Source organism: Chrysoperla carnea, chromosome 4 (genome assembly GCF_905475395.1).
Source record: "Chrysoperla carnea chromosome 4, inChrCarn1.1, whole genome shotgun sequence".
Classification (NCBI taxonomy): Eukaryota; Metazoa; Arthropoda; class Insecta; order Neuroptera; family Chrysopidae; genus Chrysoperla; species Chrysoperla carnea.
In genome coordinates this window covers 8,964,353-8,991,555 of record NC_058340.1, presented here as the reverse complement: position 1 = coordinate 8,991,555, position 27,203 = coordinate 8,964,353, and the positions used below count along the sequence as shown (strand labels likewise).

Below are 27,203 nucleotides of genomic sequence, written 5' to 3'. Positions count from 1 at the left end.
GTATTTATACCATGTATATATAAAATATATCAAGGTATACTAAGTTTAATCCCAAGTTTGTAACGCTTAAAAATATTGATGCTAATTTTAGCATAGGTGTTCATAAAATCACCTAATTATAGTCCATTTTCGGGCGTCTGTCACGATAACTCAAAAACGAAAAAAGATATCAAGATGCTCAGGATGTAAAAAGTGAGATCGAGTTCGTAAATAAGTAACATATGTCAAGGTCAAGGTCAAGGTCTATCTCTAACAGATTCTTGTAATCTGTTAGAGATAGAACAAAGTTTTAAAGTAAAAAATGTTCCTTATAAAAAAAATAAACAACTTTTGTTTGAAATATTTTTTCGTAAACATCACTGTTTACCCGTGAGGGTGTAAATTAGTTTAGAAACATTATATAATATGAATACAGGTACCTATTGTTTATATTTTAAATTTATGCGTTACACATATTATGTGTGTTTGTTTGTTTGTTTATCTTTATTTACTTACATGACGCACAAAAACAAACTAATGCGTAATCAACAACTATCTATACATGGTATTTCAGCAATTAACTCAGTCAATTATTTGTTTTCACTTGTTTATATATAAGTCTGTGATCAAAAATAATAATTTTAGTCATATGAGGAAACGTCAAAATTAATTGACACTTGACTTTGATTATCTTGATAAAAGTTTTTATTTTATGAATTAGTTAAAAAATGAGTGCAAATGATGAGAATATTCCGGAACGTAAGAATTATTAATGAAAACTTTAACGGCAAATCCTAACCTATTAACATATTATTTTAAAATTTGTAGACTGTCCAGGGCCAGCAAGTGAGGATGCAGGAAAAAAAGATGCATGTGCTGGATGTCCTAGCAGAACATTTTGTGCTTCTGGTGCAGGTAAACAAGATAATCAGGAGGCAATAAATGCAGTTACAAATCGCCTCTCAAATGTTAAGAATAAAATAGTAATTTTGTCTGGAAAGGGTGGTGTTGGGAAAAGTACAGTAACAGCTTTAATAGCTAGGCAATTAGCAGCTTCTCAATCTGATAGAAATGTAAGTCTATCTTGTCTTTTTTTTTATTTTTATACATTTTATAACATATGACATCTATTAGTACAACTAATAAGCCGGGATGCATAGTAAAAGTAGGAAAATTGCACCGATTTTAATGAAACGATTTTTGTATCGTGTTTATTGGACTCCAAGGAGCATTCAGTCTACTTAATCTAGTCGTAAGGGGGCATAGAGTTCCAGTGGGCGGCGTATGTAGCTCAAATTAATTTGAAATGCTTATTTTGGTTTGAAATTGTCATCTAGTAAGTATTTTTCGTCGCTGAAGACAAATCCGATGTCAATTACACTAATTCTGTCTCGTATTCCAAATTTTTTTATTCGAAATTTCACTTCTACTCACTTCATTCTAACAATAAGTGTAGAGATTGCAGAATTAATAAAATTTAACTCGACCCTCTAACTAAATCAATGGTAAGCCCAAATTCAGGGGTGGATGATAGTTGGTGGAATTGCCCTAAACTGCCTCGCCTCGATACAATCTCTATTTGTCGAATAAATGATATAAACTTTTTCATATAATATATGAATATATGAATAAATGGGTCGTAAATTTTATAAATTGTTTCATCTGGCTAAAATTTGGTTTTGAGTGTATATTTATCTGATCTAATTATAAATTTGAAAGTTGACGGTGAAATTATTGATAAACATGAATAATAGCACAATTGAAATAAATACCACGATACTCGAAATAAAATTTTATATTAAGAAATTTATTATTATAAACAAATATAATTAAAAGAAATACAACAGAACAGGCTTACATTTCACTAAATATCAATGTTTCGATTGCAACGCAATCATCGTCAATAGCTAAATTTATTCATATAGCACATTACAAACTGAGATTACTGTAATTTTTGGTAATGCTTGACATATTTATATTTAATTTTGTGTAAAATGTTTGTAATGTGTTATATGAACAAATTTAGCTACTGACAATGATTGCGTTGCAATTGACATTTCGATATTTAGCAAAATGTTGTATGTTTTTTAATTACATTTTTAAATAAATTTTCTTGATATACAATTTTATTTCGAGTATCGTGGTATTTATCTCAATAACTATGTGTCAACTTGAAGTCAATAAAAATTCATTCTTATATGAATATCATTTTGCAATGTTTATCGAAATTAATATTATGTTACATTATTAAGTTTACTGCAGTTCATATATGTATTATATCGGTACCAGGTAGTGTCATTGTAGTTGATATTGATTTCTGGAATTTGAATTGAAATTTGAACTACATAATTTCTTGAAATAATTCTAAGTTCTCACGATATACACAAATAGGTATGTTATTTCGCATATTAGTGGAGCACATAAAACGGCGCATTCAATTTGAACATCGCGAATTATAGTCTTTAATTTGTTTATAATATATTTAGTTACGTTTAAAAATATTATAAAGTTGCTTCGATATCTAAACTTTTTTTTTTTATAAGCTGATGAAAATAGTTACTATCTATCGCCATCAAAGTTGATATAGGGCTTTTCACATGGATGCAACTTATGGTTATTTGCATTACTCAAATTTTGATTTGTAAATTTGTAAATGGCCAAAGAAAACGTAAATTTTTAATAATTGCACTTTCATGGAAATTAATTTGTAAGATACCATTTTATTGAAAATTTTATATATTTTCAGAAAAATCTGGTGTGACAGCTCTTATCGTGGCAGAAAGGTACTGTCACTAAATACAGGGCTATAAGTTTTTATAGATTAATTTAAAACTCATTCTTATATGTTGTAACTAGTTGCATCCCGCGGTGTTACCCGTAATTAAAAGAGATTTTGAGAGTTTTTATCCTTACTGTGTAAACTAATCAAGCCTTCTTGCGCTAAAAATCTATTTCACGAACTTTTACAAAACCGTTTAAAAATATGGTTCCTGTATGCTATCCCATAGGAACCATATTGCCTATGTGCTATTCCAGCCTACAATCTACCTCTGTGCCAAATTTCACCCAGATCCGTTCAGCACGATTGTTGTTTTTAAAAATATTACGTCATCTAAATGGTTGACAGGGTTTTTGAATAAAAAAGGTTTAAAATTTAATTTAATTTTATATCAAGCGTGTTTATTTTGCTGAAATGTATTTTATAATTATATACCTTTTAGTGAATGTATCTTGGTAAATTCTTATCTGCATATTACCAATTATTGTTTTATGTAAATTAATATTTTACTAAGTACGATAATAATTTTTGATTCAACGGAATAATTAATTACCTATATATTAAATTACCTATTAAATAAAACAATTTTTCAAGTATTTTAAAACATAATTTTCTTTCCGCTCTTATTTTAATAATTTGCTGTGAAATAAAAAATAAATAAAAACCTTTTTTTACTTACTCGATTATAACGCCCTCGTACTTCCACCGACCGTCCAATATGCGCTAACATTTTGTTATTATAAATTAATATAATAAATATAGCACTACTTATAAACTACATGAACACAACTAAACTCTTAATATTATTGATAAACTATTCCTGTGCATGTCCTGTTATGCCTGTTAAGTTTCGACATACCATCATCCCCTCTCTTTTTATATGAATTTTAATGATTTCTATTTTCTATTATTATCATTTTCCTACGTTTGTTTTGTTTTTAATCTTTAAAATCATTTCAGGTTGCTGTCCTTGACATCGACATTTGCGGTCCATCACAGCCTCGAGTTTTGGGTGTTTTAGGTGAATCAGTTCATCAATCTGGATCGGGTTGGTCACCAGTTGTATGTATATTTAGACAAATCTCGGAAATTTATCCCTTTTCTTTGGACTGTATTCTGGAACAGAATTGCATTTTTTGAAGCCACCATTTTGTTAAAAATCATAATTTTGACTATTCCTTCGATTAATACCTGTATTCTTCTATCGACTAAAGTAATTTTCTGGATTTTTTCATTTTGTATTATACAAACCAGAGATATGGTGCTTACCGCGAGACACCTTTTTTTGTTAGGACCTCCAAGAGATCGCTTACAGAATCAGTACCATATCAAATTTTTGAAATCGGACAACGGAATCTTACATTACATGGGTAGGCAGGATATACATTTAAAATAATTCTTTTAAGTTAGAATATTAATGGATTAAAAATATCAATATCTATTGTGAGTGACATTTCGTTTATCAATTAACTTCATGCTGTTAAAAAACTGTAACTAATTTCAACATGCAGTTTTTGCGTCACCCTGAGCGCACGCATTATAAAACTCCACTTTCATCATTTTCATTTCGCTTAAATATGAGCTGATTTGTGTTTTCACGTTTTATGTCCATTTTCGAAATATAGTAAAGAAATGAATAATCCTTTCTTCTTTTCCGTCAATTCTTTGTCCAGTGCAGTCCTGACGAAAACTGATTTCACCCCCGAAATTTTTATATTTTCATTTATTTATGCGACCATAAATGAATTTATCGATTTTAATTTAATTTTTAGTATGTTGAGGATAATTTATCAGTAATGTCTATTGGATTTTTATTGAGTTCTGCTGACGATGCTGTGGTATGGCGAGGACCAAAGAAGAGTGGTATGATACGCCAATTTCTAGCAGATGTTGATTGGGGATCTTTAGATTATTTATTAATTGATTGCCCCCCTGGTACATCCGATGAACATTTATCAATTACAAGTTTCTTATCCAATGCTGGATTAACTGGTGCAATTATTGTCACAACCCCCCAAGAAGTAGCCTTATTAGATGTAAGAAAAGAAATCGACTTTTGTCGAAAAGTTGGTGTTCAAGTAATCGGTGTAGTCGAAAATATGACAGAGTTCGTATGTCCAAGATGTAAGGTAATTTATCCAATTTATGCATGACTTTAACCATAAATAAATTAAAGAGGCAATAAATTTGGTAACGAATGACCAGGTATATATATTAATATGTTAGAAAGGTTTATTAGAAAATTAAATCGACATCTAAAAGTTTTGAAGATAGTTCGGACTTGGTTCTGATATTTTGCACAAAGGTAAATGACAGCTAAATAAAAACAACAAAATTGAAAAGTTTGACCTAAATGTAATGGGTTCCAAAATAAATTCCAGTCAGATCGGATAAAAAAAGTGCCCGTACTTGGTCGCATTTTAAAGAATTCTTTATTGTTAGGTCTTTATCTACCAAGTCGATTGTGCAATCGACAGCCGAGACATAAACTTTCATACCATTCAATTTATTTGCTAAAGCCGTGCGTAGATAAGATAAAATGTAATGAATATTTTTAATATTTTATTATTTTGTATTTGTTTAGGCTAAATCGGAAATATTTCCAGCTGTAACAGGAGGTGCAAAAGAAATGTGTGCAGATTTAAAAATTCAGTTATTAGGTGCCTTGCCAGTAGAACCTAAAGTGGCTCGGGCCGCTGACGAAGGTTCTGATTTTTTATCTACAGTAAATGAAGAATCGTTGGTTAAAAAAGAAGTAAAAAATATTGTGCAAAGTATGTAACTGAATAATAATATATTTGATTACATTAAACTTATAATCTATTTGTTTTCATTTCAGATGTGATCAACTTTTGTGAAAAATGAAATCTTGTTTTATGTGTTTTTATGAAAAATGAAATATTATTATACTGGCTGAAATAAATTATTTTATATGAAATTGTATTGAAAATTGTGTTTTTATAGTTTTCCATTATTCCAATTTTATCAAGAGCATGGGTTTTAGATAATAAAAAAGTGTGAATTCTATCTTCTAGGTCCAATCTGATGTCAGAACATGATGTTCCCCATCAAACTCTGCAACTTGTACTTAAGGTAGAATGTCCGTAAATCCACTTTTGTACAGAATGAAATAACCAAAATTCAATCATACCAAAATTCTTGTGTGGCTTATTTATGCTTGGATTAGATAATAACTTTCCATTCTACAGAAAGAGGAAATAGTATTTTGTACAAGTAGTGTGGAAATTTTTGTTTTTCTAATGAGCAAGACTATATAATATTATTATGAATCTATTTTAAAAACTAAATTATGCGCTCTCTACAATCCATTCCACTGACTTGTTCAAAAGTCACCCTATGAAAGTTAAAGTTTAGGCAAAAAATCTTCCTGTATTAATTAATCTGGTATCTCTTGCTGATATATTGTTAACGTTTTTCGTCCATTATGTGCATCTCATTGTGGCCTTAGAATATATCAGTAAGATTGCGGAGAAACCTAAACCAGAGAAAAGAGACCCATATACAGTCTCACTTCTCAGCTATTCTCGACCTCCTTAACTTTAACTTCCGTAGGATTTATAGAATTTTATATTTGCCGGGAAACACTCATGACCATTCTTTCTTACACAGATTCGGTATCAAAAGGAATAAGTGGGCTTTTTTGTTTAGATTTCGTTGCACAAAATTATGAATTTTGAAAAGATTTCTTAAAAACCGCGTCTTTTCTACTGAACACAGCCATTCATAACATAAACATTGCGTGCGCCGGCTTTGGCCTGGTTTGACATTTAAAAAATGAATTTTCTTTAGTAAAAACTAAATAATAATATTTCATTGATCTTTGACTTAATTTAATAATAAAAATTACTAGTCTATAATTTGTCCCATAATGAAAGATTTTACTAAAAATTTTAACTTTAAAACTTAAATTTTTTGGAAACCTGTTAATATTTACTTTTGTTGTTATTAAAAGTGCTATGGAATCATGAAGATTATTTGAATTGAATAAAAATTAATAGGGCAGTCAACCGATTTATCTAATTTACGTCATAACATTACAATAAAAGGTAATTTATTTGATTTTTAGTTTGGGTTTGATTTCAACTTACTTAAATTTGATTTAACTGCAGGATACTGAAGTAAAAATGGCCAAACCAGAATTTCAATATTTGCAAGTAAGTGAGAAGGAAGGTGAAGAAGCTATCGAACTGCCAATTGAAGAAGATGGAACCTTATTATTGACGACATTAGTTGGACAATATCCAGGCACCACCGGATTAAAATATCGAAACCCAACAACAAAAACAATACGTGGTATTAGGCTAGTTGATGGACGACTTCAACCCCCAGAAGATGGTTGGGGTGATACTGTAGGTATTTGATATTTTAAAATATTTTAATCAATCTTTTTACCAATTGTTGTGCTCAATTTCGCAGATATACTATTGCTCATTTTCAAAAGATAATAAAAGAAAATTAGATGATGTACCTGAAAATTCACCGACAAAGACAAGACGCGTTGAATCAAAACGGAAATGTACTGATTTAATAGTACTTGGATTACCATACAGATTTAATGATGAGAATTTACGTAAATATTTCGAAGAATTTGGAGAAGTTTTAATTGCTCAAGTAGGTTGTTTTTGAATGAATTAAAATGGTTTTTCTTAAATCGAAATTTCGAGTTGCGATAATTATGTGCTACTTCGCCCTTAGTAAGTCTCCCCAAGTAAATAAAATGAAAAAATTATTATAATCGGCTATTCGATATATTATCACAAAACGTAAATCGATTAAGAATGGCTAAATTTTTAGTTCAATCAAACTTCATCGAATTTCGGGCAACATTGCGACGAAAAACATAAATATGTAAAACTCGCATACACTAAAAGAACGACTCACTTCTGTGAAACACGGAACATCACAATGAACGAATTCATAAAAGCTACCTAACCGATGCTCATTAGATCCTCGAGGCCATGAACCACAGATTTGTTGCAAACTGATCAAATATGAACTTTCTTTTGAGAAATTTAATATTTTTTTCACAGAATGTATTATAAATATTAATCTTCTCGATATTTCTAGATGAAGCAAGACCCGAAAACTGGCCAATCAAAAGGTTTTGGATTTATTCATTTCAGTTCGTACGAAGTACAAGAGCGGGTGTTAGAAATGCAACATTTGATTGACGGGCGATGGTGTAATGTTAAAATTCCAGATTCCAAGGTAAGTGTAAAGTTTTGACGGATGTAGTTTAAGAAAAATTTATACTGTAGAGTATCCATAAAAAAAAAGTCGAATAAAACATAGAAATTTTTTTAAGGAAAATATGACCCTATACTCAAATCATTCTGACTATGTTATTCAGTGCAGCCAATTCAGTTCCTCGAAGCATTCGTAGACTATCCTCGATTGGAATTTCGCCTCAAGGGCCAGAATTGAGGCCTGACTATCTGAGACGATGCTGATCTTAACCTTGTAAATTTTTATGTTTAATTTTGCAGATGTATACAAAAGAAAATAAAGGGTATTCAGACGGTGAACGAAAAGGTAGATGTTCTGATTTAATAGTACTTGGTTTGCCATACAAATTTAATGATGAAGATTTACGTGAATATTTCGAAGAATTTGGAGATGTTACAAGTGCCCAAGTAAGTTGTTTTTATTTTTTGATTATGTTTATTTTTGGAAAGAATGTGTTGTCAATTATCGTTTTGATTATTTTAGACAAAAACGGATAAAAAAACAGGCCAATCCAAAGGTTTTGGATTTGTCCGTTTCAGTTCATATGAAGCGCAAAAGCGAGTGTTAGCGATGCGACATATGATTGGTGGACGGTGGTGTAATGTTAAAATTCCACATTCCAGGGTAAGTGTAAAAAAATCCATTAAGTGGTAAAAATAATTAATCGTTATTGTACAAATATTGTGACCCTTAACAAAAAACTTGCCCGCTCCTTTTTAAGTCAACAAGTAGTTCATAACTAATTTTTTATTTTTTTCCTGCGAAGCGTGCGGGTATCAAGCTAGTTAATAATATTTTATCTAAACAAATCAGTATTTTTTATACTTTTAACTCTTTTTGTTTCAATTTCAGATGTGATCGTCTCTTTTGGGAGACGAAGGACTTTTTTATGTTAATGCCGAAATAAATTATTTTCATCAAACGGTGGATTATAAATAACAGGAAAAATGTGCTAATATCTCCACTATGTCATATAGAAAATATATCGGTTTATATATTTTGATTTTCTTGCACAACGATACGTCAAACAATTTACTAGTACACATTCACTCAGAAAAAATAGAAGGCTATGCGCAAAAAAATTAGAAGGGTGGAAGAACCATAACAAAAATAAATATATATAATGAGAGACAATAAACTCTATGAAACTTTTCACTGGAGGCATTTTTAAGTTTTTTTTTTGGGTTTCCAGCTCTTTCAACCAAAAAATTCACGAATTACAATTTTATTTATCAAAATGTTAGGGCTCATATAAACTTATATGAAATTCATTAATGCTTCTCAAATTATTGGTTCTGTTTAAATTGTATCATCAAATCTTAGCAGAAATTATTTTATATTGTATTCTATAATTTATTTAAAAAATGTAAACAGTGTATTTATAAAACAATAATAAAAGAAACCCCTCTGTAACTCTTTTTATTTTAAATAGCATTAAGTTTATGAGCTTTGGCTCATAAAGATTATCATTTTTTATGAGACTTTTTAAGCTTGATCAAAATACGCTTATATTATATGTAGTAACTTTATACAGAAAGTCATTTTCCTATTTAATAATGTAGACTCCATTAGAGGTCATTCATTAATTACATAAGCATTTTGCTGAGTGATATAGCTGTAACTTATCACACAGTAATATCACTGTGTCAAAAAGCGCTGTTTGATAAAGATAAAATCTGTCCGAAACAAAAGCAAATCGATGAAAAGACCTATTGACATACGTATAGTCTCATATGGGTGTTTGGCTCAAAAAGTGTTAACAAAATAGTATAAATAAAGGGGCTATAATGGTGCTCGTATAGCGGAGACTATAATCTGAACTGAACTGTATGTATTGTCTAGCCCTCTGTTACAGCCACGTAGCAATATCATCTTAATTTAAGGCTTTTAAGATTGTACTCCTAACCTCTACCCTCCATATTTATAATATAAAGGGTGCGCTCTGATATGCACTACGAGGTATGAAGTTTATTTATTATACTGCCCATGAAGGTTATAAGAAGGAGAACGATCGCTATAGAAAATATTGTCCCCGAAATATGGGTAAAATAAGTGAGGCGCTGCGACCGCTAAGTAGTATCAATAAAAGCGGGCTGTTGTGCGCTAATTTGAAATGATATATCAATTTGTACATGCAACTAACTTCATCTACTTGTACTCATAAACAGCTAACTTCGCAGATACTACTTCTTGATGACAGCGCGGCTGGTGGCTGAAAAATGAACTATAAATTCTACAAATTTTCAGGGACAGACGCGCTAATGCTTTAACACGTTGCGATCGTTCTCCTTCTTTATAATCTTCATGGTTTTACGGATACGGAAGAAACCATAGAGATAATATAGATAGAGAAGGCTGGGGTCTGCTAGCCTGAAAGTGGACGCGATATTCGTAGCGAGAGAGAAGACTGCCAGTGAGTTCCTCTGTGTCTTTGTCTAATACATATACTTACACGTAATATCTGACTATCGTGTATAATAAGTTTATATGAATACTTGCAAACAAATTAAAAGTATAAGTTTATATGAATACTTACGACAAAGCTGTATATCAGATTTATTTGGTGGTTGAAAAATACAACTTTGGGTAAACTTTGTCGAATTTTTAAGTCTGCAAGATACATTATGATATTGACAAGGACGCAGGGGAACTCACTGGCAGTCTTCTCTCTCGCTGCGCATATCGCATCCACATACACGCTAACGTTCTCTATCTGTATTACCTCTATGGAACAAACCTAATTGATTTATTAGTTCGGTTTAGTACTACAACTACAGCCATTCTCCCCTCAAAAAAGGTAAAAAAGTTTGTGGAAGCGTACGCAAGCATTTTATAAAAAGCAAGTTGAAGTACAAAAACAATTAAAAAACCAAACTTTTCATACCTAATATTAAAAATTATTATTTTTGTAGACTTTTAAAAATAAATTAGTTGATTATACAAATATAACGATTGTTATCTATCTTTGTCTAATGTTGATACATATCGTTGTTCTAAACAAAAGTGCCATGGAATCACGTATTATTTGAATTAAATTAATAATTCAATTAGTCTATTAATTTGCTTATAGCTTACATTCAAATAGAAGGTAAATTATTTTATTTTTAGTATCGATTTTATTTAAATGTTGTACTACTTGTAGGATTTTAAATCAAATATGGCCAAATGCAAATTAGAATTTCAATACTTGCAAGTATGTGAAGAAGAAGGTGAAGAAGCTATCGAACTTCCAGCTGAAGAAGACGGAACTTTATTATTGACGACATTAATTGGACAATATCCAGGTGCAACTGGATTGAAATTTCGAAACCCAACAACAAAAACATTACGTGGCATTAGGCTTGTTGACGGACGACTTCATCCTCCAGAAGGAGGATGGGGTGATACTGTAAGAATTTGATACCATTTTCAATACATTTTGTTTTGTCTTTTCGCTGGGTATGTTTTAATTTTTGTATTCAATTTTGTAGATATATTGTTGTGCATATCCAAAAGAAAATAAAAGAAAATCAGATGACGTTCTTGAAAACTCATCGGCAAAGACAAAACGCGTTGAGTCAAAACTGAAATGTACTGATTTAATAGTACTTGGTTTACCATGGCGGACAAATGATGAAAATTTACGTGAATATTTTGAAAAGTTTGGAGTTGTTTTAATTGCTCAAGTGAGTTGTTTTTGTTTATTTGGTAAAACTTCAGTTTAGGTACTTTTCTTAAAAATCATCCTAGCACGCCAGGAAAGTATTTTATTTAAAATACGATATTTGGAAAACTTATCAAAATGTTTTCAATTTCTAAAATAACGACTATTTTCGCTCATTTTTTAATGTTTTCTCGGCATCTACGCAATCTAATTGGGCTTATCAGACGTCAATCGATAAGTTTTTTTGATATCTATAACTTTTAATTTTTTTTTTCATTGAACGCCAACATTTTTTTATCGCAAGAGAACCGTTTTTTTGACTTTTTTGAATTTTTATACCATGTATATGAAATATATCATGGTATATTAAGTGTAGTCCCAAGTTTGTAACGCTTAAAAATATTGATACTATGAACAAAATTTTGATATAGGTGTTTATAAAGTCACCTAATTAGTCCATTTTCGGTTGTCTGTCCGTCTGTCTGTCTGCCCGTTTGTCTGTCAACACGATAACTCAAAAACGAAAAATGATATCAAGCTGAAATTTTTACAGCGTGCTCAGGACATAAAAAGTGAAGTCGAGTTCGTAAATGGGCAACTTAGGTCGATTGGGTCTTTCCTACGGACCCATTTTGTAACCCGTTAGAGATAGAACAAAAGTTTAAATATAAAAAATGTTCCTTATAAAAAAATAAACAACTTTTGTGTGAAAAAGTTTTTCGTAAACATCAGTGTTTACCCTTGAGAGCGCAAATTAGGAGAGCAGCAAATTATATAGTATGTATTAAATGGAAATATGAGTTATGTATGTGTGACTTGTATGTATGTGTAATGTGACAGTGTTATCAACACAGTCTATACATGGTATTTCAACAGTTAACTCAGTCAATTGTTTGTTTTCACTTGTTTAGGTTAACTTAGCCATTGATTAGCCGTAAACATAAAAAGCTGTTTCTTGGCTGGTTTTCTTCTATAACAACGAAATTTTTTTGTTTTCTGATTTCTGATTATGAATAATTATCTTAATCTATCTTTCTCGAAACTATCAGCGGCAACGAGTGACGCCATAATAAACTTAAATGGCGAATTTCTTGTTTTTATCTTCCCAGTATAGGAAGTTATTGTAATGGGTCTGATTTTCATAATCGATATTTTAAACATATCTTTACGTTTCATGCTTAGGACAAGGCTTTAACACAAATAAGAAGATGTATGTGTGAGTGTGTGTGTGTGTGTGTGTGTGTGTGTGCGCACGTACGTACGTCCGTAGACATTTTTTTCGTCGTTAATATCGCGCAAACAAAAAATGATATCGACTTCGTTGAGGTGTCGATCGAAGCGTACTAACAGAAATATGATCCGAAAAGAATTTCATAATATTAGGTCGAGTCGTTTCGATTTGATCATTTTTATTTTTTTTAAACTATTTATTATGGTGGGAAGTTATTTGTGTGGACTTCAAAGGTCGCACCAGACCCTTCTACGATTTGTTTTATACATAATGCACTACAAATCTATTATTTTTTAGGTGAAAAAAGATCCAAAAACTGGCCAATCAAAAGGATTTGGATTTGTGCGTTTCAGTTCATATGAAGCTCAAATGCGAGTGTTAGCTATGCGACATATGATTGATGGACGATGGTGTGATGTCAAAATTCCAAATTCTAAGGTAAGTGTAAAAGCTTCTTTCAAGTGTTAAATATCTTTAAGAATATTATGCGCGTTTTTTATTTTTATGCAAATCATTGGTTTGAATGTTTTTGTTTATTGAATAAAAAGTTTATACAGAGTGTTCAGAAAAACAGGGGTATTTGTATTAACATCTTTGTTAATAATGAACTGAATTTAAAACGAAATAAGTGTATGTGGCATTTGTGTTGTGTGAATAATTTCAGTGAATAACGAAAAAGAGACTATTGAATTGGAATAATTGTGAAATTAATAATGAAGCTCATCATTTTGTTCATCGTTTCAATTATTAAAAAAAAAAAGTAGTATCTACAATTATAGATGTTACTATTGATTACTAAAAAAAATCGATGTTTATTTCATGTTATGCATTAAAATATTAGTCAATACAAAAAGAAATTCGTAATAATTTTTGGTTGTATTAAGTATTGGTTTTATCCGCGCTTGTAATACACATCTATTATACAGTTGCTAAAACTTAACACCTCACTCTACACAAAATTATACATTTGATGTAAAGCAAGGGCAAAATTAAAACTAACCAATCGTGTTAAAAGCATATTTTTACACGTTATCTTCTATTCGGTTAGTTATCGCCCCATTTATAAAGGACCCCGCAATATTAGATAGGAAAATGGCTTTCTGTGAAACTTTTTTTAACCCACCCCAAAATGTTCATTGGATCATTCTGATCAAAAGCTCTCATGACCGCAAAAATTTTTAACGAGTAGTTTTTGAGCTACGAGCGATTAAATTTAGTATATGACTAGGAAAATGGCATTTTGTGAAACTTTTTCAAACCACCTCTAAAATGTTCCTTGAATTGTTCTGATCAAAAGCTCTCACGGCCACAAAATTTTTTAACGAGTAGTTTTCGAGCTACGTGGGAGCTTTTGAACAGAACGATCCGAAGAAAATTTTGGAGGCCTGTTTAAAAAAGTTTCAAAGAAAGTCATTTTCCTAATCATATATGTACTATAAATGTAATACATATATACGTAGCTCGAAAAGTACTCTTTAAAAATTTTTGTGGCCATGGGAGCTTTTGAACAGAATGATCCAAAGAACATTTTAGAGTGGGTTAGAAAGAATTTCACAAAAACCCTTTTTTTTTTAACAAGTAAGAGCTAACTTCATAAATATAGTCAGATATCTTTTGAAAAAAGTTGGTTTATTTCAAATTATTCGACAAAAATATTTTTTTTAAATATTCATCGATGGTACAGATTTTATACTAAACAAAATATTCTAAATAAGTAAGTAAAATAATTATTTTCAGTTGTATCATCTCTTCTTTGCGCGGCTTTTTTATGTATAATATTTGGAAATTTTAATTTCAAATAAAATTTAAATTTAATTCACATTTTTAAAGATGTTTGGACGTATATTTTTAAAGTATAAAAGCTGTGGTTGTAGCGTTGAGTTTTCTACTGATTTCATCTGGATAAAATATATTTGTGATTTAATCGTGTTGTGTGCAAGAAATTGGATTTATGAACTTTCCACAAATTTTCAAATAATCATTTATCCATGGAATTCTAATAAATTCTTAAATGATTATTTGGTAATAAGTTTGTGATTTAAAAAAAAAAGTATTAAGTGTAAGTTTGATATTTCTGAACTTGATTGAGTTAGTGAAAAAAAAAAAAATTTGGAGAACGAATAAGAGCGTGGGAGATATTTATTACGTTTGGTACAGTGTTGAACGTTGGAACAATTGAGGAAAATATCACAGTATGAACGCAAGTGATGATTTTTTTTTGTGGAATAATAGAGGAAACACTGATTTGGAGTGAGCGGTTGGTTGGACGATTATAAATATTATTACATCATAATAATTGATTGTTCGTTATATTACTTTCAGATTGATTATGAAGTTACTTTACGGAGGATTTTTATGATACTGCCAGTGTATGGGTAAAAGTTTTAAATGAACGTGAAAAGTTTATTTTCAGTTGCAATATTTTAAGGTGTGGTATAATCATTTGATATTTTGTGCCAATTAAGTTTACCACGAAATTTATTAGTAATAAATGTTAAAATATAAAAGCCTATAAAAATATAAACTTCCACATGGATGTTAATTTATTTTCTCGTAGACACAGGGTTACTGCTACTCCATCTATTTTATTTTACATAATTTATATTTAAATGCATAAAATTTTAAAAATCATTCTCATCGATTATCCCTTGGGTATTATGGACGATAATACTATGAAATAAAATTTTTATCACTTCAGATGAAGAATTCTCACGTCACGAATAGGAAAGTGATGTTGGTTTTTAAAAATCTTTACTAGTATGCAAGATATGAACGTTTAAAATTTCTAATTAAAGAAAGAGGAACATACCCACTAGTGACGATTGCTTATAAATTCTTTGTTTTTTAATCAATTTTAATTTCACTTTTAAATTTTGTCATGGTATCAAGTCTAGTTTTATATTTTTATGGGTAACATGGTCAATTCGACATCAGGATTATCCTCTATTTAATAGGAGAAGCATTTACTATCATTTTTTTCGATAGTAATTTTTAGAATCAATTATTAATTTTGATAGAGACATCTCAATTATTCTTAATTATTTTCGTAATGTAAGCAAATTTAATTATATAAATTATCACAAATAAAGTTTAATAATTATAATTTTGGTACACATTCCATATGAATACGTCACAAAAAATTGCTGTATAAAAAGCGATCAACATTAAATTATACTTCACATTGAAAATGTCTAAGTTTAGACGAAACATGTCTGTAATAATAATTTAAATTATTAATTTATAAATAAAACAGTGGACTAAGCAAAGAAAATTTGGAAGTTATTTCTTCAAAACCTATTATGGAGTTCCACAAAGTAAAGCTCTCTACAATCAATCAATTATAATTTTGTTCGAAAATTATTTATGGAATTTTCATAAAGCGTTGTATTTAAATATGCGCACATACTTCTTTTTCAGCGGATATTTTCTAATTAAAATAAAATGAGCTTGCCCCAAGAACTTATATATATTAAAGACGTAAAAGTGAAGTGGAGAAAGTAGCAGAAAAAAGGTCGAGTTGGTCGTTGCGTATATTGTTCTGCGCATAAAGCTGTCTTATGTTTTCAATTTTTTGTCTTTGTGTTCAATCAATTTGACAATTTCAATTGTTTTCAATCACTTAGAACAGCCTGACGCGCAGTACAAAGTACGCAACGACGGATGACTAGACCTCGCCCAGATAGGCGACTTAAATGTTAAATTCAGCCACGGGCGCTTATAGCTCGTCATAGGAGGTCTCATGACCTTAATATATATGTTCTTGGCTTACCCATTAATTTCCTTAACTTCATTCGGTATAATTATTTATCTTAGCTGGCATCTAGCGGATTCTATATTCAAACGATTGAAATGGCTGTTTGGCGCCATAGTTTAAATTCATTGAAAAATAATTTATTTCTACTTTTCTTTTAATAAATATCATTTTAGGGAAATCAATTGCACTAAAAAATCAATATTGTATGTATAATAAATATAATATTGTATATAAGTACTAAAAATAAAAAATACTTTTATGGGTATGTTTATTATTAAAATTATATGTAAATACATTCAATTCATGAATTTGTAGGCTGTTCTATACACATTTTTGATTGGCTTGAAAGTTTATAATTTTTTAAAGAATCCTCCTAAATATTCATTGGTGGAAAAAAAATTTATAAAGAAAAGCGGTTAAAATTAAATAAAAAGTTACAATTGAATTTCAAGTACTGCGATTAGATCCTTTATTAGAAATTTGAATATGTTATGAGTATTCATATTCTACCTGCCCTGGATACTTTTATTTTTCGAAAATCCTGTTAATTTTCCCAATTTTCTGTGTTCATACCTAGGTACTTTTTCTTATTCCACTGCACCTGGATGTGAACAATAAAAATTGGGAAAATTAACAGGATTTTCGAAAAATAAAAGAGCAAGGCAGATAGAATATGAATACCTATAACATATTCAAATTTCTAATCGATTGAGTAAAGGGTATAATCACGGTGCTTGAAATTCAATTGTAACTTTAACCATTCTTATCTGGAAAATCGCTTTTTATTATTGTTATTTTTTCAAAATGAATTTTTAAGACGACTCTTAAAATAAATTATAAAGTTTCACGTCAATCAAAAGTGTGTATAGAACAGCCTTAAAATATACCCTATTCAGGATCCACAATAAAAATATTTAGCTAGATATATAAAAATTATTAGTTAGCTAGACCGGTTGCGATTGCTTTGGCAATCCTTGTAAAGTAGCTTTAAACCCTTTAATTGTTTTGATTTTAATTTTAAGAGTTTAATGCTTCTGAAGAAGCTAACCTAAGCTAAAATGCATAATACAGCCCACAGAAATGCTCATCTTAACATGTATTTGTGTCAAATTTGACATCTACAATTTATGCAAAAGTTAACAATGAATAAAGAAACAACTTATTAAAATAATATTCTTTTGTTAAAACAGGAAGGTATGTTTCCACCAAAACCATGTAAGGTGTTTGTTGGTCGCTGCACAGAAGATTTAACAAGTGAAGATCTTCGAGAATATTTTAGTAAATTTGGTGAAGTTACTGATGTTTTCATTCCAAAACCATTCAGAGCTTTTGCATTTGTTACATTTTTGGATCCTGAAGTTGCTCAGAGTTTATGTGGTGAGATATATTTTTTTAATTTTTATTAGTGTTTAATAAGTATCAAGAATGTGACTGGCGTGTTTTGTAATGGATAATTTAATATGCCTTTTTCAACCGTCCCAAACACACCAATCTTCATAAAGTTTACGAAAAGTTATTTTTTGAGTTTGAGTTTTGTTTGCCCGTTTAGTGGAAAACCGGCATTACATTAGCAGTTACTAACAAATTTTAAATACAGGGTAGATTTTACATATTGTGTTGACAATGCCTTCCTTTAACTGTTTATCATAAACAGCTTCACTTGAAAGACGATGAGTGTCGACAAACTTTAGTTCGAAAACGAATCAGTTAAGTGTGTATGAATGTATGTTTGGCTTTCATTCTTTACTGATATGACGTAAAAAAAACAAACGATTGCGTAATTAACTCTGTCTTTACATGATATTTCAACAATTCAATTTCAATTTCACTCAGTCAATTGTCTGTTTTCACTTGTTATCGCTAAATTTAGATTAATTTTCTTCACATTAAAATCTCATTGTGTAAAATAAAAAATTTTGAATTTTTCGTAAAAAGAATTTTTTGCGACAATTTTTCATGGCAAAATTATAAAGATGATTTAAAAAGAATTTTTATGAACGCAGTATCGATCTAATCAATAAAAAAAAAAAAAAACTATAGAACTATAGTCACTATTCACTAACAAATTTATTTTATATATTTTAGCCAATACTCATTTTCAAGGCTGAAAGAGACTAGTAAAGCTGTCCTTTGTTCTTTCTTGACCGCTTTTTCTCACTCGCAAAACTTGCTAAGCGATATAAAAATGTCATATAGTGTCGAGAAAATGCAACCTCCTTGCTGTGTCCTTTTTAAATTAATTAAAAAGATTTACGAAAAATTACTTTTAGGCGAGGATCATATTGTGAATGGTGTGTCTTTAAATGTGTGTAACGCTGTTCCAAAGTCAGAAAATTCAAATTCACAACGTTCTGGTGGCTACAATCAACGTGGTGGTAATTCCTCAATGCAACAGCGATCTAATGATTCAATGTATGGCAATAATGGACCAAATAATGGGCCAATGGGCGGTGGTAGTAGCGGTATGGGCAGTGGAAATTCACAAAATAGTTATAGTTCACCAGTTTGGAATTCTGGGCCGAGAAATAATATTGATATGCCTAATTTACAAGCATTAGGTAATGTGTATCATAAGTGAAAGAGTGGTATGATTGTGGCAATTATATTGCGATGTCATTTCAGAAGAATGTTCTTCGTGTCTTTTCAAAATTTTCGAAAATATTTAAAGAAGTGTGTTCTTTTTATTATGTTATTTTTTTATTTGTAATAATAAATTAAATTAAATTTAGAAATATGTTTTTGTTCATGTTTTTTTGATACCTTTTCATTACATATTCTGAAATGGCGCCGATATTACGAATAAGTTTGATATTTTGGATACGTGAGTAGTTAGTGAATGTGTAAGTTCTTTTAATTTTGTTATCTTTTTTTACTAAAAAGAAAGTTCTATTCGTAAATATGATTTCATAAAAGAAAATAGTGAAGAATGTGTTTATGTGAAAATCTTTGAGCTTAATTGCTTGTAGTCCAATTATTTGATGCATGGAAAGTTTAGCAAATTGTAAAGTTTTGTAAAAGTTTTTGAAATGTTATTTCAAATTTCCACTCCATTTTTCGCATCCTCATAGAAAATTTGATAACAAAAGAAATAATATTCAGCTTTTTAAATTATTTTATCAAATGATTAGCAAATAATAAAGGAGAAGATGTACAACAAAAGTTTAAATGTTTTGTTTGAAATATTTTTTTGTCAACATCATAGTTTATCCGTGAGGGCACTAATTTGACCAGAAAATAAGTATTCATTTTCTCACCACCTAAGAAGAAGCTTCGAGCGGCTACTTCAATTGACTTGGTCCTATGTTTTTAACTCTTTAAGTAAGCTTTAAACAATGCAGTCAAACAGTTTTTAAAAAGATTCATTGACTAATTCTGGATTCCGAAATATAACGTTTTTATAGACAAACTTAACAAATTTTTATAAAAAAACAGATTTCTATCTTATTTTAGTATAAGGCGTTAAATTCAATACAAAAATTATACACCAGTTCCTATAACTTCTATACTTTAAGAGATATTAATATTCGCTAAACTTTCTAGATAAAGTTATCAAGACTTTTGGACTATTTAAAGGCATATGCTAACACTACATAGTTATTCTTCTAATCGCATATTATGTCAATAGGTATTACTGGAAATGGAAATCCAGGAGCTGGTAATCCATCACAAAATCTTCCAAATCAATCCACAAATGTACCGAATCCATTGAGTAACATAGGTTTAAATATTATGAACCCTGCAATAGTTGCAGCATTAAATCAAGCTGGTTGGGGATTGATAAACAATATGCAAAATCAAGATAACTTTAATCAAAACTTTCAGAGTCCACAATCGAATGGAAACCATTCGTCGCCTGTTAAACAAGGTAAATTATTTTTCCCGTACATGGTCGGTCACCAAAAATAAATCGAATAAAGTTGGAATCCAACTAACTACTCAAAATATTCAAACAACTAAAATGTAGTGTTTGTATACGATTTGGTATCTTAAAATTTCGTTAGGAATATTTTTCTGTGTTAATAAATTTCGTAAACCAAGGCATTTTTTACATTCATTCATATTTTTCGTCTACATTCAAGAAGTTATAACAAAATTCATCATCAAAGTTGAAAATAATGTACAAATAACACAACTACTTTTCGACTACCATGAACAAAAACGCTTCATTTTTGGTGACCATTTTTATTAATAAAAGTAATAATAATAAATTTTTTTCTTTCTATTATAATAATAATTATTTATTCAGGTTGGATTGCTCAAGGACAACAAGGAAATGCACCAAATTCAAATCCACAATGGGCTCGATCTCAATCATAAATTTTAAAATAAATAAATTAGTATAAATTTCGTATGCATTTGTGTAGTTGTATATGATGATGATTTAAATTCAACATTAAATATTTGTTAGTTATTATAATTAATTTTTCTTAATGTATATTTTAGTATTTGCGTATTGTATTCTATTGTGCATGTAATGTTATTTATTATAATTGTTTGTAACTACGTTTATTATTATAAATTAACTGTTGCAATGAAAAACCAACTCAAAATTGATTAAAAAATTGGGCATACACACTGATGTGTACTGATAGATAGGTTCTTGGATCATATTAGTGATAAAAAATTGTCTAACATCCATTGTAATGTAACTTAGTATGTACAGTGAAATCTGGTTGAGACATCAAGGGACCTGCAAATTTGTCTCACTTAAAGAGGTATTCCACTTTCCCAGTGTCTCAGATATTCAGGTATAAATAAACATCTTTCTTATTAACAGAGGGTTCCATTAATAGAGGCCAGAATACAGGTTATTTCAGTTATAGAGGTTAGATTATTAAATAAAATAACGTATTACAAAATTAAATATTATAATTGTTACGAAGTTGCTTTTCCCATATTAGCAAGCACTGTTGTAGTCCAGGATGTTTTGATAAACGTACACGTTTTAGTTTTCCTAAACGAATCCCGGATATAGAGATTTGCTTCGTTCCACTGACAGAGGTAATTCAGTGCCTAAGTGTGGGAACTCAACATGAGTTCCAGTTATGGAGGGGTCTCACTTATCCAGGTCCCACTTAACCAAGTTTTACTGTATTGTGATATGTATTCATTGGCACAAGATAAACATAAAAGTTTCTATAAACATTGGTACTGTTTATAGGAACTTTGCGCCTCTTAATAGTCTGAATGACAGTCACTTTTATTACTTAATAGTCTGAATGACAGTCTTTAGAATTTTTTTAATTTTTATTATTGAATATTTTTTATTGATTAAAATCTTAGTATCTACATAATTACAATTTAATGTTAAAGCTAAAATAAATTTATATTATATATTCTGTGTCTCAATTTTTTTTTTTGTTAAAATCGTCCAACCTATTATTAAATCTTACGTCTTACCATTTTTAATACTTTTGTGTCTACACAAATTGAAGTAAAAAGGTTGCTTCAAAGTACCATAGTGTACAAAATAATTATAAATAAAATAAAAAATTGTTAATGTTGAATTACTAAAGATTGTGATTCTTCAAATTAAGTGCATTTGATTTAAGCCAGCAGTAAGTATTTTGACTAAGTATCTCAGTGCCAGATTCTAAGACCTTTTTTATTAATGGTAAAGTATTCGGATAATATATTATACTTGTACGTCATCGTCACTCCCCAATGTTCTTAAAAGTGCAAAATACGAAACTGAGGTTTTTAACACCTAAAATTTATAAATATTATTAAACATCTTAACAAATAAGGTTAATAATCACCGACTCATTAAATTAAGTTTTACTACAATAAACGAAGCTGAAATGGAAATTTTGACGAATGTGATATTGTTTTGGTACTTTATATAAAAGCATGGGTTGATCTCGAAACAAATAGTAAAATCATAAAGATTTTAGAATGTTTTCTTTGGAAATAATGGTTGCCAAGAAGAATAAGGGGCTCGCAAATTAAAGAAAGGATTATAATTGGGAATAGGAATTAAGAACCATTTAAATTAGATGCCATCCATAAATATCGTCACAATTAAGTTAAGGAGGGGGTCAACAAATGTGACAAGAATATATAAATACATTTTGGGAAATCCTTTAAAAGAAGTCAATTTTGAAATAAATGCTCTTACCGCGGTATACGATTGTAAAGTAGCGTTAATAAATCCCCAAGCAGTTATATAGACTGGTTTTTGTGATCGAAATATCATTTGAATGACTAAATACTTAAATTCTTTGGTCATGTTGTACCAATCTGTGTTATAAAGTGAATCACCAATCGATTTTGATTCTTTTGATATTTTCTCACCATACCAACAGTAGACAAATAATGAACCAACAATTAAAAAAAAGAATTGCATGTATTTTACTTTTCTGTCCATTCCAACATTGTCCTAAAAAAAGTCGAACATCACTTCTTAGTTTTTATTTTGGATAATATTTTATATCGTTTTCTACTTTTCTCAGTTTTTCTATATTTAAAATACTTTTAAGTTTTTAGTCCATCTCATTCATTTCATTTTGGTATCTCTCTAGCCTCACTACTCTATACCATTAGGTGTTTAAAAATTGCAAAAAATGACTAAGCAGAGCATTTGTTAATAGTTGAAACTTACAATAATTAATAGTTGAAACTTACAAGACGAGTTTTAAGCTCGAACTTGAGACAGAAATCATTGTGACAAAAACTGCTGTTACTCTAGAAAATGATGCATTTAAGGTTTCAGTTCTGTGGAACAATATGACTTTATGGAACTCGGTTGAAAATGTTCGAATAAGTGTGTAGAACAAAGTCATATTAATTAGAATACTATTTGGCTTGAAACTTGTTGTATCTCATATATTAATGAAAATAATGAATATTAGAAAGTAATAAACTTACGAGCGTGACTTGAAATGCAACTAAACTTAATGTTACTCCACTTAAAACAAATTGGACTAAAATGCATGGGCTGAATATAGATTCCAAATGTATACAGAATCTAAAATAAATTAAATCTTATCAATTAATTTTACCTTTTTCAGAATTTTTTTAAGACATAGATTTTTCTTGATAATGCTGGAATCTGGGAATTAAATTCTTTAAAATAAATGAGAAATCTTTAAGATTATACACTGGGAAAAAAAACTAACGTTTTTTTCATTAAAAACAGAGAATATTTGCATTAATGTAACCTGATTGTCCTTGGGATTTTTGAGCATATTTGTTAACGGTAATCGCACATTTTATTGAGAACATCAAATCACTTTGCTATAGTACTAGAAATACAGATTTTGGGCTAAAGAATTTTCGCATCTTGCTTTTAAAATTAGATTGTCGTGTTTTAAAAGTCTCATGTTTTAAGAACAAATACCTACTTATAAATTTCTTGTTGATGAACAATACAGCGTTTTAAATATTTCACATGTGAATCCTTTTCTTTATTTTTTATTTCTGATAACTGTTTCAATCCCAATTGTAATATTTGAAACTGACAACAAGCAAAAATAACTAAGGATGCTAGCAGCGACGGAACAGCTGAAAATAAATTCCGCGCTAAAATTTTTATTATTTATCCAAAAAAAACATGTTATAATAAGGCTGTCATACGAAGGAAATTGAAGCTGCTTTTGTACTGATGATAGAAATTTGAAAATATATTTTTCAGTAGTATACCTGATAAAAATTTATTTATTGGAAATTTCGGTTATGAACGCATTATTCCGGATAGATCTATAAGCTTCTAGAACAATCTGGAAAGCTCTAAGGCATTTGTTAGACCATTACCACCAGGCTTGTTATATTTAGTTTAGTACGATTTTCTTCAGTATATTTTTTTAAGTTTGACTTACCACAAAATATACAAATATAATTAAGTCCAGCAATTAAACTCATGATCAACAAAATTTCATATACAATTGGCTGCCTCCATTCGAAAGGGAATTCATCTTTATATGGTAGGGTATAAGAAGATTCTTTCGCTAAGTAATCGTACAGAAAGTTTATATTGTAAGCAGCAATTGTACCACCGATTAGCACTAACATTATCATTGTTACTATTGAAGCTTCTTTGTGACTTTTTGTTTCTAATGCTTTCAGTTTTGGATCAGTTTCTTTTACAACCATTTTACTTCGTACAATATGTGCACTTTTAAGTAATCTGAAATTATGGCACATGAAACACTATTTTGAAGAAAAATTTATGTAGGGAAATTCCAATGGGACATTTTATTTAATGTACCTGTATAAATCACGTCGTCTCCATATGATAATTGTAAATTTTAAAACAACCATTGAAGCACCTAAAATATCACTTATAGTTTCAGTCGCTTCTATTAAATCGACATCACGTAATATTGGATACAATAATTCACCTACCTGATAAAAAAATAAAATTAGTTTTTTAGAGAGAAAGAAAATCATCTGGGTACACAATTTAATTTTTGATATGATTATGATATTTGGGTAATTAGTTTCTTGAAAAACGTGTTTTAAAAATAACTGTGTGAAATGCGATTCGACCTCGCATGTAAGGGGTTCGCCATAAAAGTTTCTGTATTAGAAAATTTAACTTATTTTATACGTAACACATTTTTTAAAATTATGGTAAAAAAAACAATTTATGCTATCATGAAAACTTTGAATAAAACCCTGTTTAGATATTCTATTTTTTGCATGTTTGTGTACCAAAAAACCTTGTATGTTTGCGTTCCTAATTAATTACTATTAATTATAAGAGCTCTTTCAATTGATATAATGTACGTTCAGTCACATAATACGTTTTGACTCATCTTAATAAATTTCCCCCAAAAATAACCCTTAATAACATAATTATAACTTTATTACACAGCGTGTCGCATTTAAGATAAAGACACCCGCATATTTTCGTTATTTATAGGGATATCGCTTTGAAATTTTGCATAGTCATACAGGGTCCGCACAGATGGATTATATTTTATAAAATATTTAACCGAAATCAGAACTGTAAACTCAGCCTACTAAAAAATTGACAAATAGATCCGATTCTTAAAATTTTATCTAGCATCGGCTATGGTTAGAGATATCGAAAAAAATTATGAGAAAAAGTTACTTAAAATATTTTTTTACCCATATGCCGATTTTCATGACAAAATTCGCATTTATAATTTTTCATTATTTTGGTCTTTATTCAAAAATATTACAAGTTAATTGAAATATTTGAATACATACACTATTAAATTATCAATTTGTCCAGTTTTTATATTCCATAGCACACTAGTTATGATAGTTTTTTTAAATAGGTTTTTCGATGCATTTATATCGACAAAGAATATCTGAAACGATTATAATTTTCAAGGCTTATATTTCTCTTATGATTAAGGCTATAAGAAATAGGGTCTTGTTGGAAAAAGGCAGATAACGGACGTTATCATTTCGCACAAATTTAGTGTTGTGTATTTTATTTATTTTTTATTTATTTTCCGGGCCATTAATTCTGATTAATATTAACACTAAAAACAATTTGAAGAATACACTTTTATTGAAAATTACTTACTGTTGTACAAGTAACACAGAAATACATTATCCAATTATGAAATCGAACTAAATAAACCCAAGGTGCTTTTAGATCGTAATAAATTAACGGCCAAAGTCCAATTATTATTAAAAGTCGACGTGAAGAGTGAACTACTTTGTCTATCATTGGATTATTCATAATTAAAGCTCCTAAAAAAAGTTGATACACAGCTTTTAAAAAATTGCTTTGGTTTTATTTAGATACATCACCAATAAAGTCTGGAATCGGTAGAAAAATTCGATAAAGTTTTGGTTTTTGGTTCAATAAACTGAAAAATAATACCTGTCGAATATATTTTAAAAAGCTATTGAATTCAATGAAAGTCTGGTTCTACTTTCACATCCTGAGCTGGGACGAGGGATTTTTTATTTTCCAAAATAAAAAATGTTTTGGGCTCTCATAATGAAGGTTTATACAAGTACAGGCTGAACTGTTAGCAATCACTTGAAAAAGGGGCACTACACTGGAGGAAAAACTATTTATATTTCTAAAACACTAATTTGTACAATTACTTTATTTGGCGATGATGATTCCAAAAAAATTGAACTATTATTGATTTGAAAATTATATTGAAAGCTTGTGTGTGCTTGTTATGAAGTAAAGCTTGAAGAATATTTTAAAAATTACAATAATAAATCTGTTTTAAATTCACTTTTTATATGTTAGAATTGAGCTATTATTTATTTAAAATGTTATTAAATTTTCACATGTTAAATTTTTATAGGTACCTAGTTCATACTATTCATTTACAATGAAAGTACGGGGTGTTGAAAAAGTCGCAATAAATTTTATGAAATGATTTTTGAAAAAATAATTGATTTTTCCTGTAATACTTAAATATCTCTATTTTTGCAATCTAAATGAAGCTAAATCTCTAAGCCATTTGATAGTTTTCTGTCCTGTTTATAAATATGAGCGTGAAATTTTTTGATAAACTAATGGTCATGGGCATGCAGGTCTTGCTATATAGTGAAAATACTTCTCATATAAAAAAGGGCTTTTACTATCTATGAACAATTTTGGTGAACAGGCCTTTCTTACTGAATGAAT

At 29.5% G+C, this 27,203-nt stretch overlaps 4 protein-coding genes across 4 annotated transcripts; 3 read left to right on the top strand and 1 right to left on the bottom strand.

The window, feature by feature from the left end:
* Positions 1-597: 597 nt before the first annotated feature.
* On the top strand, positions 598-5,623 carry LOC123297811 (cytosolic Fe-S cluster assembly factor NUBP1 homolog). Its single transcript, XM_044879601.1, has 6 exons — positions 598-738; positions 808-1,052; positions 3,719-3,820; positions 4,531-4,887; positions 5,343-5,532; positions 5,598-5,623. The coding sequence occupies exons 1-6, from the start codon at positions 708-710 to the stop codon at positions 5,621-5,623; spliced, it is 951 nt and encodes a 316-aa protein (XP_044735536.1). The 5' UTR covers positions 598-707.
* Positions 5,624-6,608: 985 nt separating this feature from the next.
* LOC123299128 (TAR DNA-binding protein 43-like) lies at positions 6,609-9,301 on the top strand. The gene is made up of 7 exons (XM_044881370.1): positions 6,609-6,825; positions 6,889-7,128; positions 7,196-7,390; positions 7,847-7,987; positions 8,266-8,412; positions 8,489-8,629; positions 8,858-9,301. The coding sequence occupies exons 2-7, from the start codon at positions 6,904-6,906 to the stop codon at positions 8,861-8,863; spliced, it is 855 nt and encodes a 284-aa protein (XP_044737305.1). The 5' UTR covers positions 6,609-6,825; positions 6,889-6,903; the 3' UTR covers positions 8,864-9,301.
* A 1,607-nt stretch (positions 9,302-10,908) lies between these two features.
* LOC123299127 (TAR DNA-binding protein 43-like) lies at positions 10,909-21,855 on the top strand. The gene is made up of 8 exons (XM_044881369.1): positions 10,909-11,093; positions 11,148-11,393; positions 11,476-11,670; positions 13,177-13,317; positions 17,824-18,010; positions 18,904-19,191; positions 20,259-20,498; positions 20,880-21,855. The coding sequence occupies exons 2-8, from the start codon at positions 11,163-11,165 to the stop codon at positions 20,948-20,950; spliced, it is 1,353 nt and encodes a 450-aa protein (XP_044737304.1). The 5' UTR covers positions 10,909-11,093; positions 11,148-11,162; the 3' UTR covers positions 20,951-21,855.
* Positions 21,856-22,268: 413 nt separating this feature from the next.
* LOC123297810 (odorant receptor 13a-like) lies at positions 22,269-26,159 on the bottom strand. Its single transcript, XM_044879600.1, has 6 exons — positions 26,133-26,159; positions 24,840-24,976; positions 24,594-24,758; positions 23,501-23,600; positions 22,752-23,012; positions 22,269-22,340 (listed from the first exon to the last, which is right to left on the bottom strand). Exons 1-6 carry the CDS (start codon positions 26,157-26,159, stop codon positions 22,269-22,271), a joined length of 762 nt encoding a protein of 253 aa, XP_044735535.1.
* Between the last annotated feature and the right edge of the window lie 1,044 nt (positions 26,160-27,203).

Excerpts from the sequence above, each read along its gene's own strand:
- LOC123297811 (XM_044879601.1), top strand. The coding sequence starts at position 708 with ATGAGTGCAAATGATGAGAATATTCCGGAAC. Across the intron at positions 3,821-4,530 it reads GATCGGGTTGGTCACCAGTT|TATGTTGAGGATAATTTATC; the intron begins GTATGTATATTT and ends TTTAATTTTTAG. Across the intron at positions 4,888-5,342 it reads TCGTATGTCCAAGATGTAAG|GCTAAATCGGAAATATTTCC; the intron begins GTAATTTATCCA and ends GTATTTGTTTAG.
- LOC123299128 (XM_044881370.1), top strand. The coding sequence starts at position 6,904 with ATGGCCAAACCAGAATTTCAATATTTGCAAGTAAGTGAGAAGGAAGGT. Across the intron at positions 7,129-7,195 it reads AAGATGGTTGGGGTGATACT|ATATACTATTGCTCATTTTC; the intron begins GTAGGTATTTGA and ends TCAATTTCGCAG. Across the intron at positions 7,988-8,265 it reads TTAAAATTCCAGATTCCAAG|ATGTATACAAAAGAAAATAA; the intron begins GTAAGTGTAAAG and ends TTAATTTTGCAG.
- LOC123299127 (XM_044881369.1), top strand. The coding sequence starts at position 11,163 with ATGGCCAAATGCAAATTAGAATTTCAATACTTGCAAGTATGTGAAGAA. Across the intron at positions 11,394-11,475 it reads AAGGAGGATGGGGTGATACT|ATATATTGTTGTGCATATCC; the intron begins GTAAGAATTTGA and ends TCAATTTTGTAG. Across the intron at positions 19,192-20,258 it reads GCCTAATTTACAAGCATTAG|GTATTACTGGAAATGGAAAT; the intron begins GTAATGTGTATC and ends TTATGTCAATAG.
- LOC123297810 (XM_044879600.1), bottom strand. The coding sequence starts at position 26,159 with ATGTATTTCTGTGTTACTTGTACAACA. Across the intron at positions 23,601-24,593 it reads GCTTACAATATAAACTTTCT|ATTCTGTATACATTTGGAAT; the intron begins GTACGATTACTT and ends AATTTATTTTAG. Across the intron at positions 23,013-23,500 it reads TTGCATTTCAAGTCACGCTC|GACAATGTTGGAATGGACAG; the intron begins GTAAGTTTATTA and ends GACTTTTTTTAG.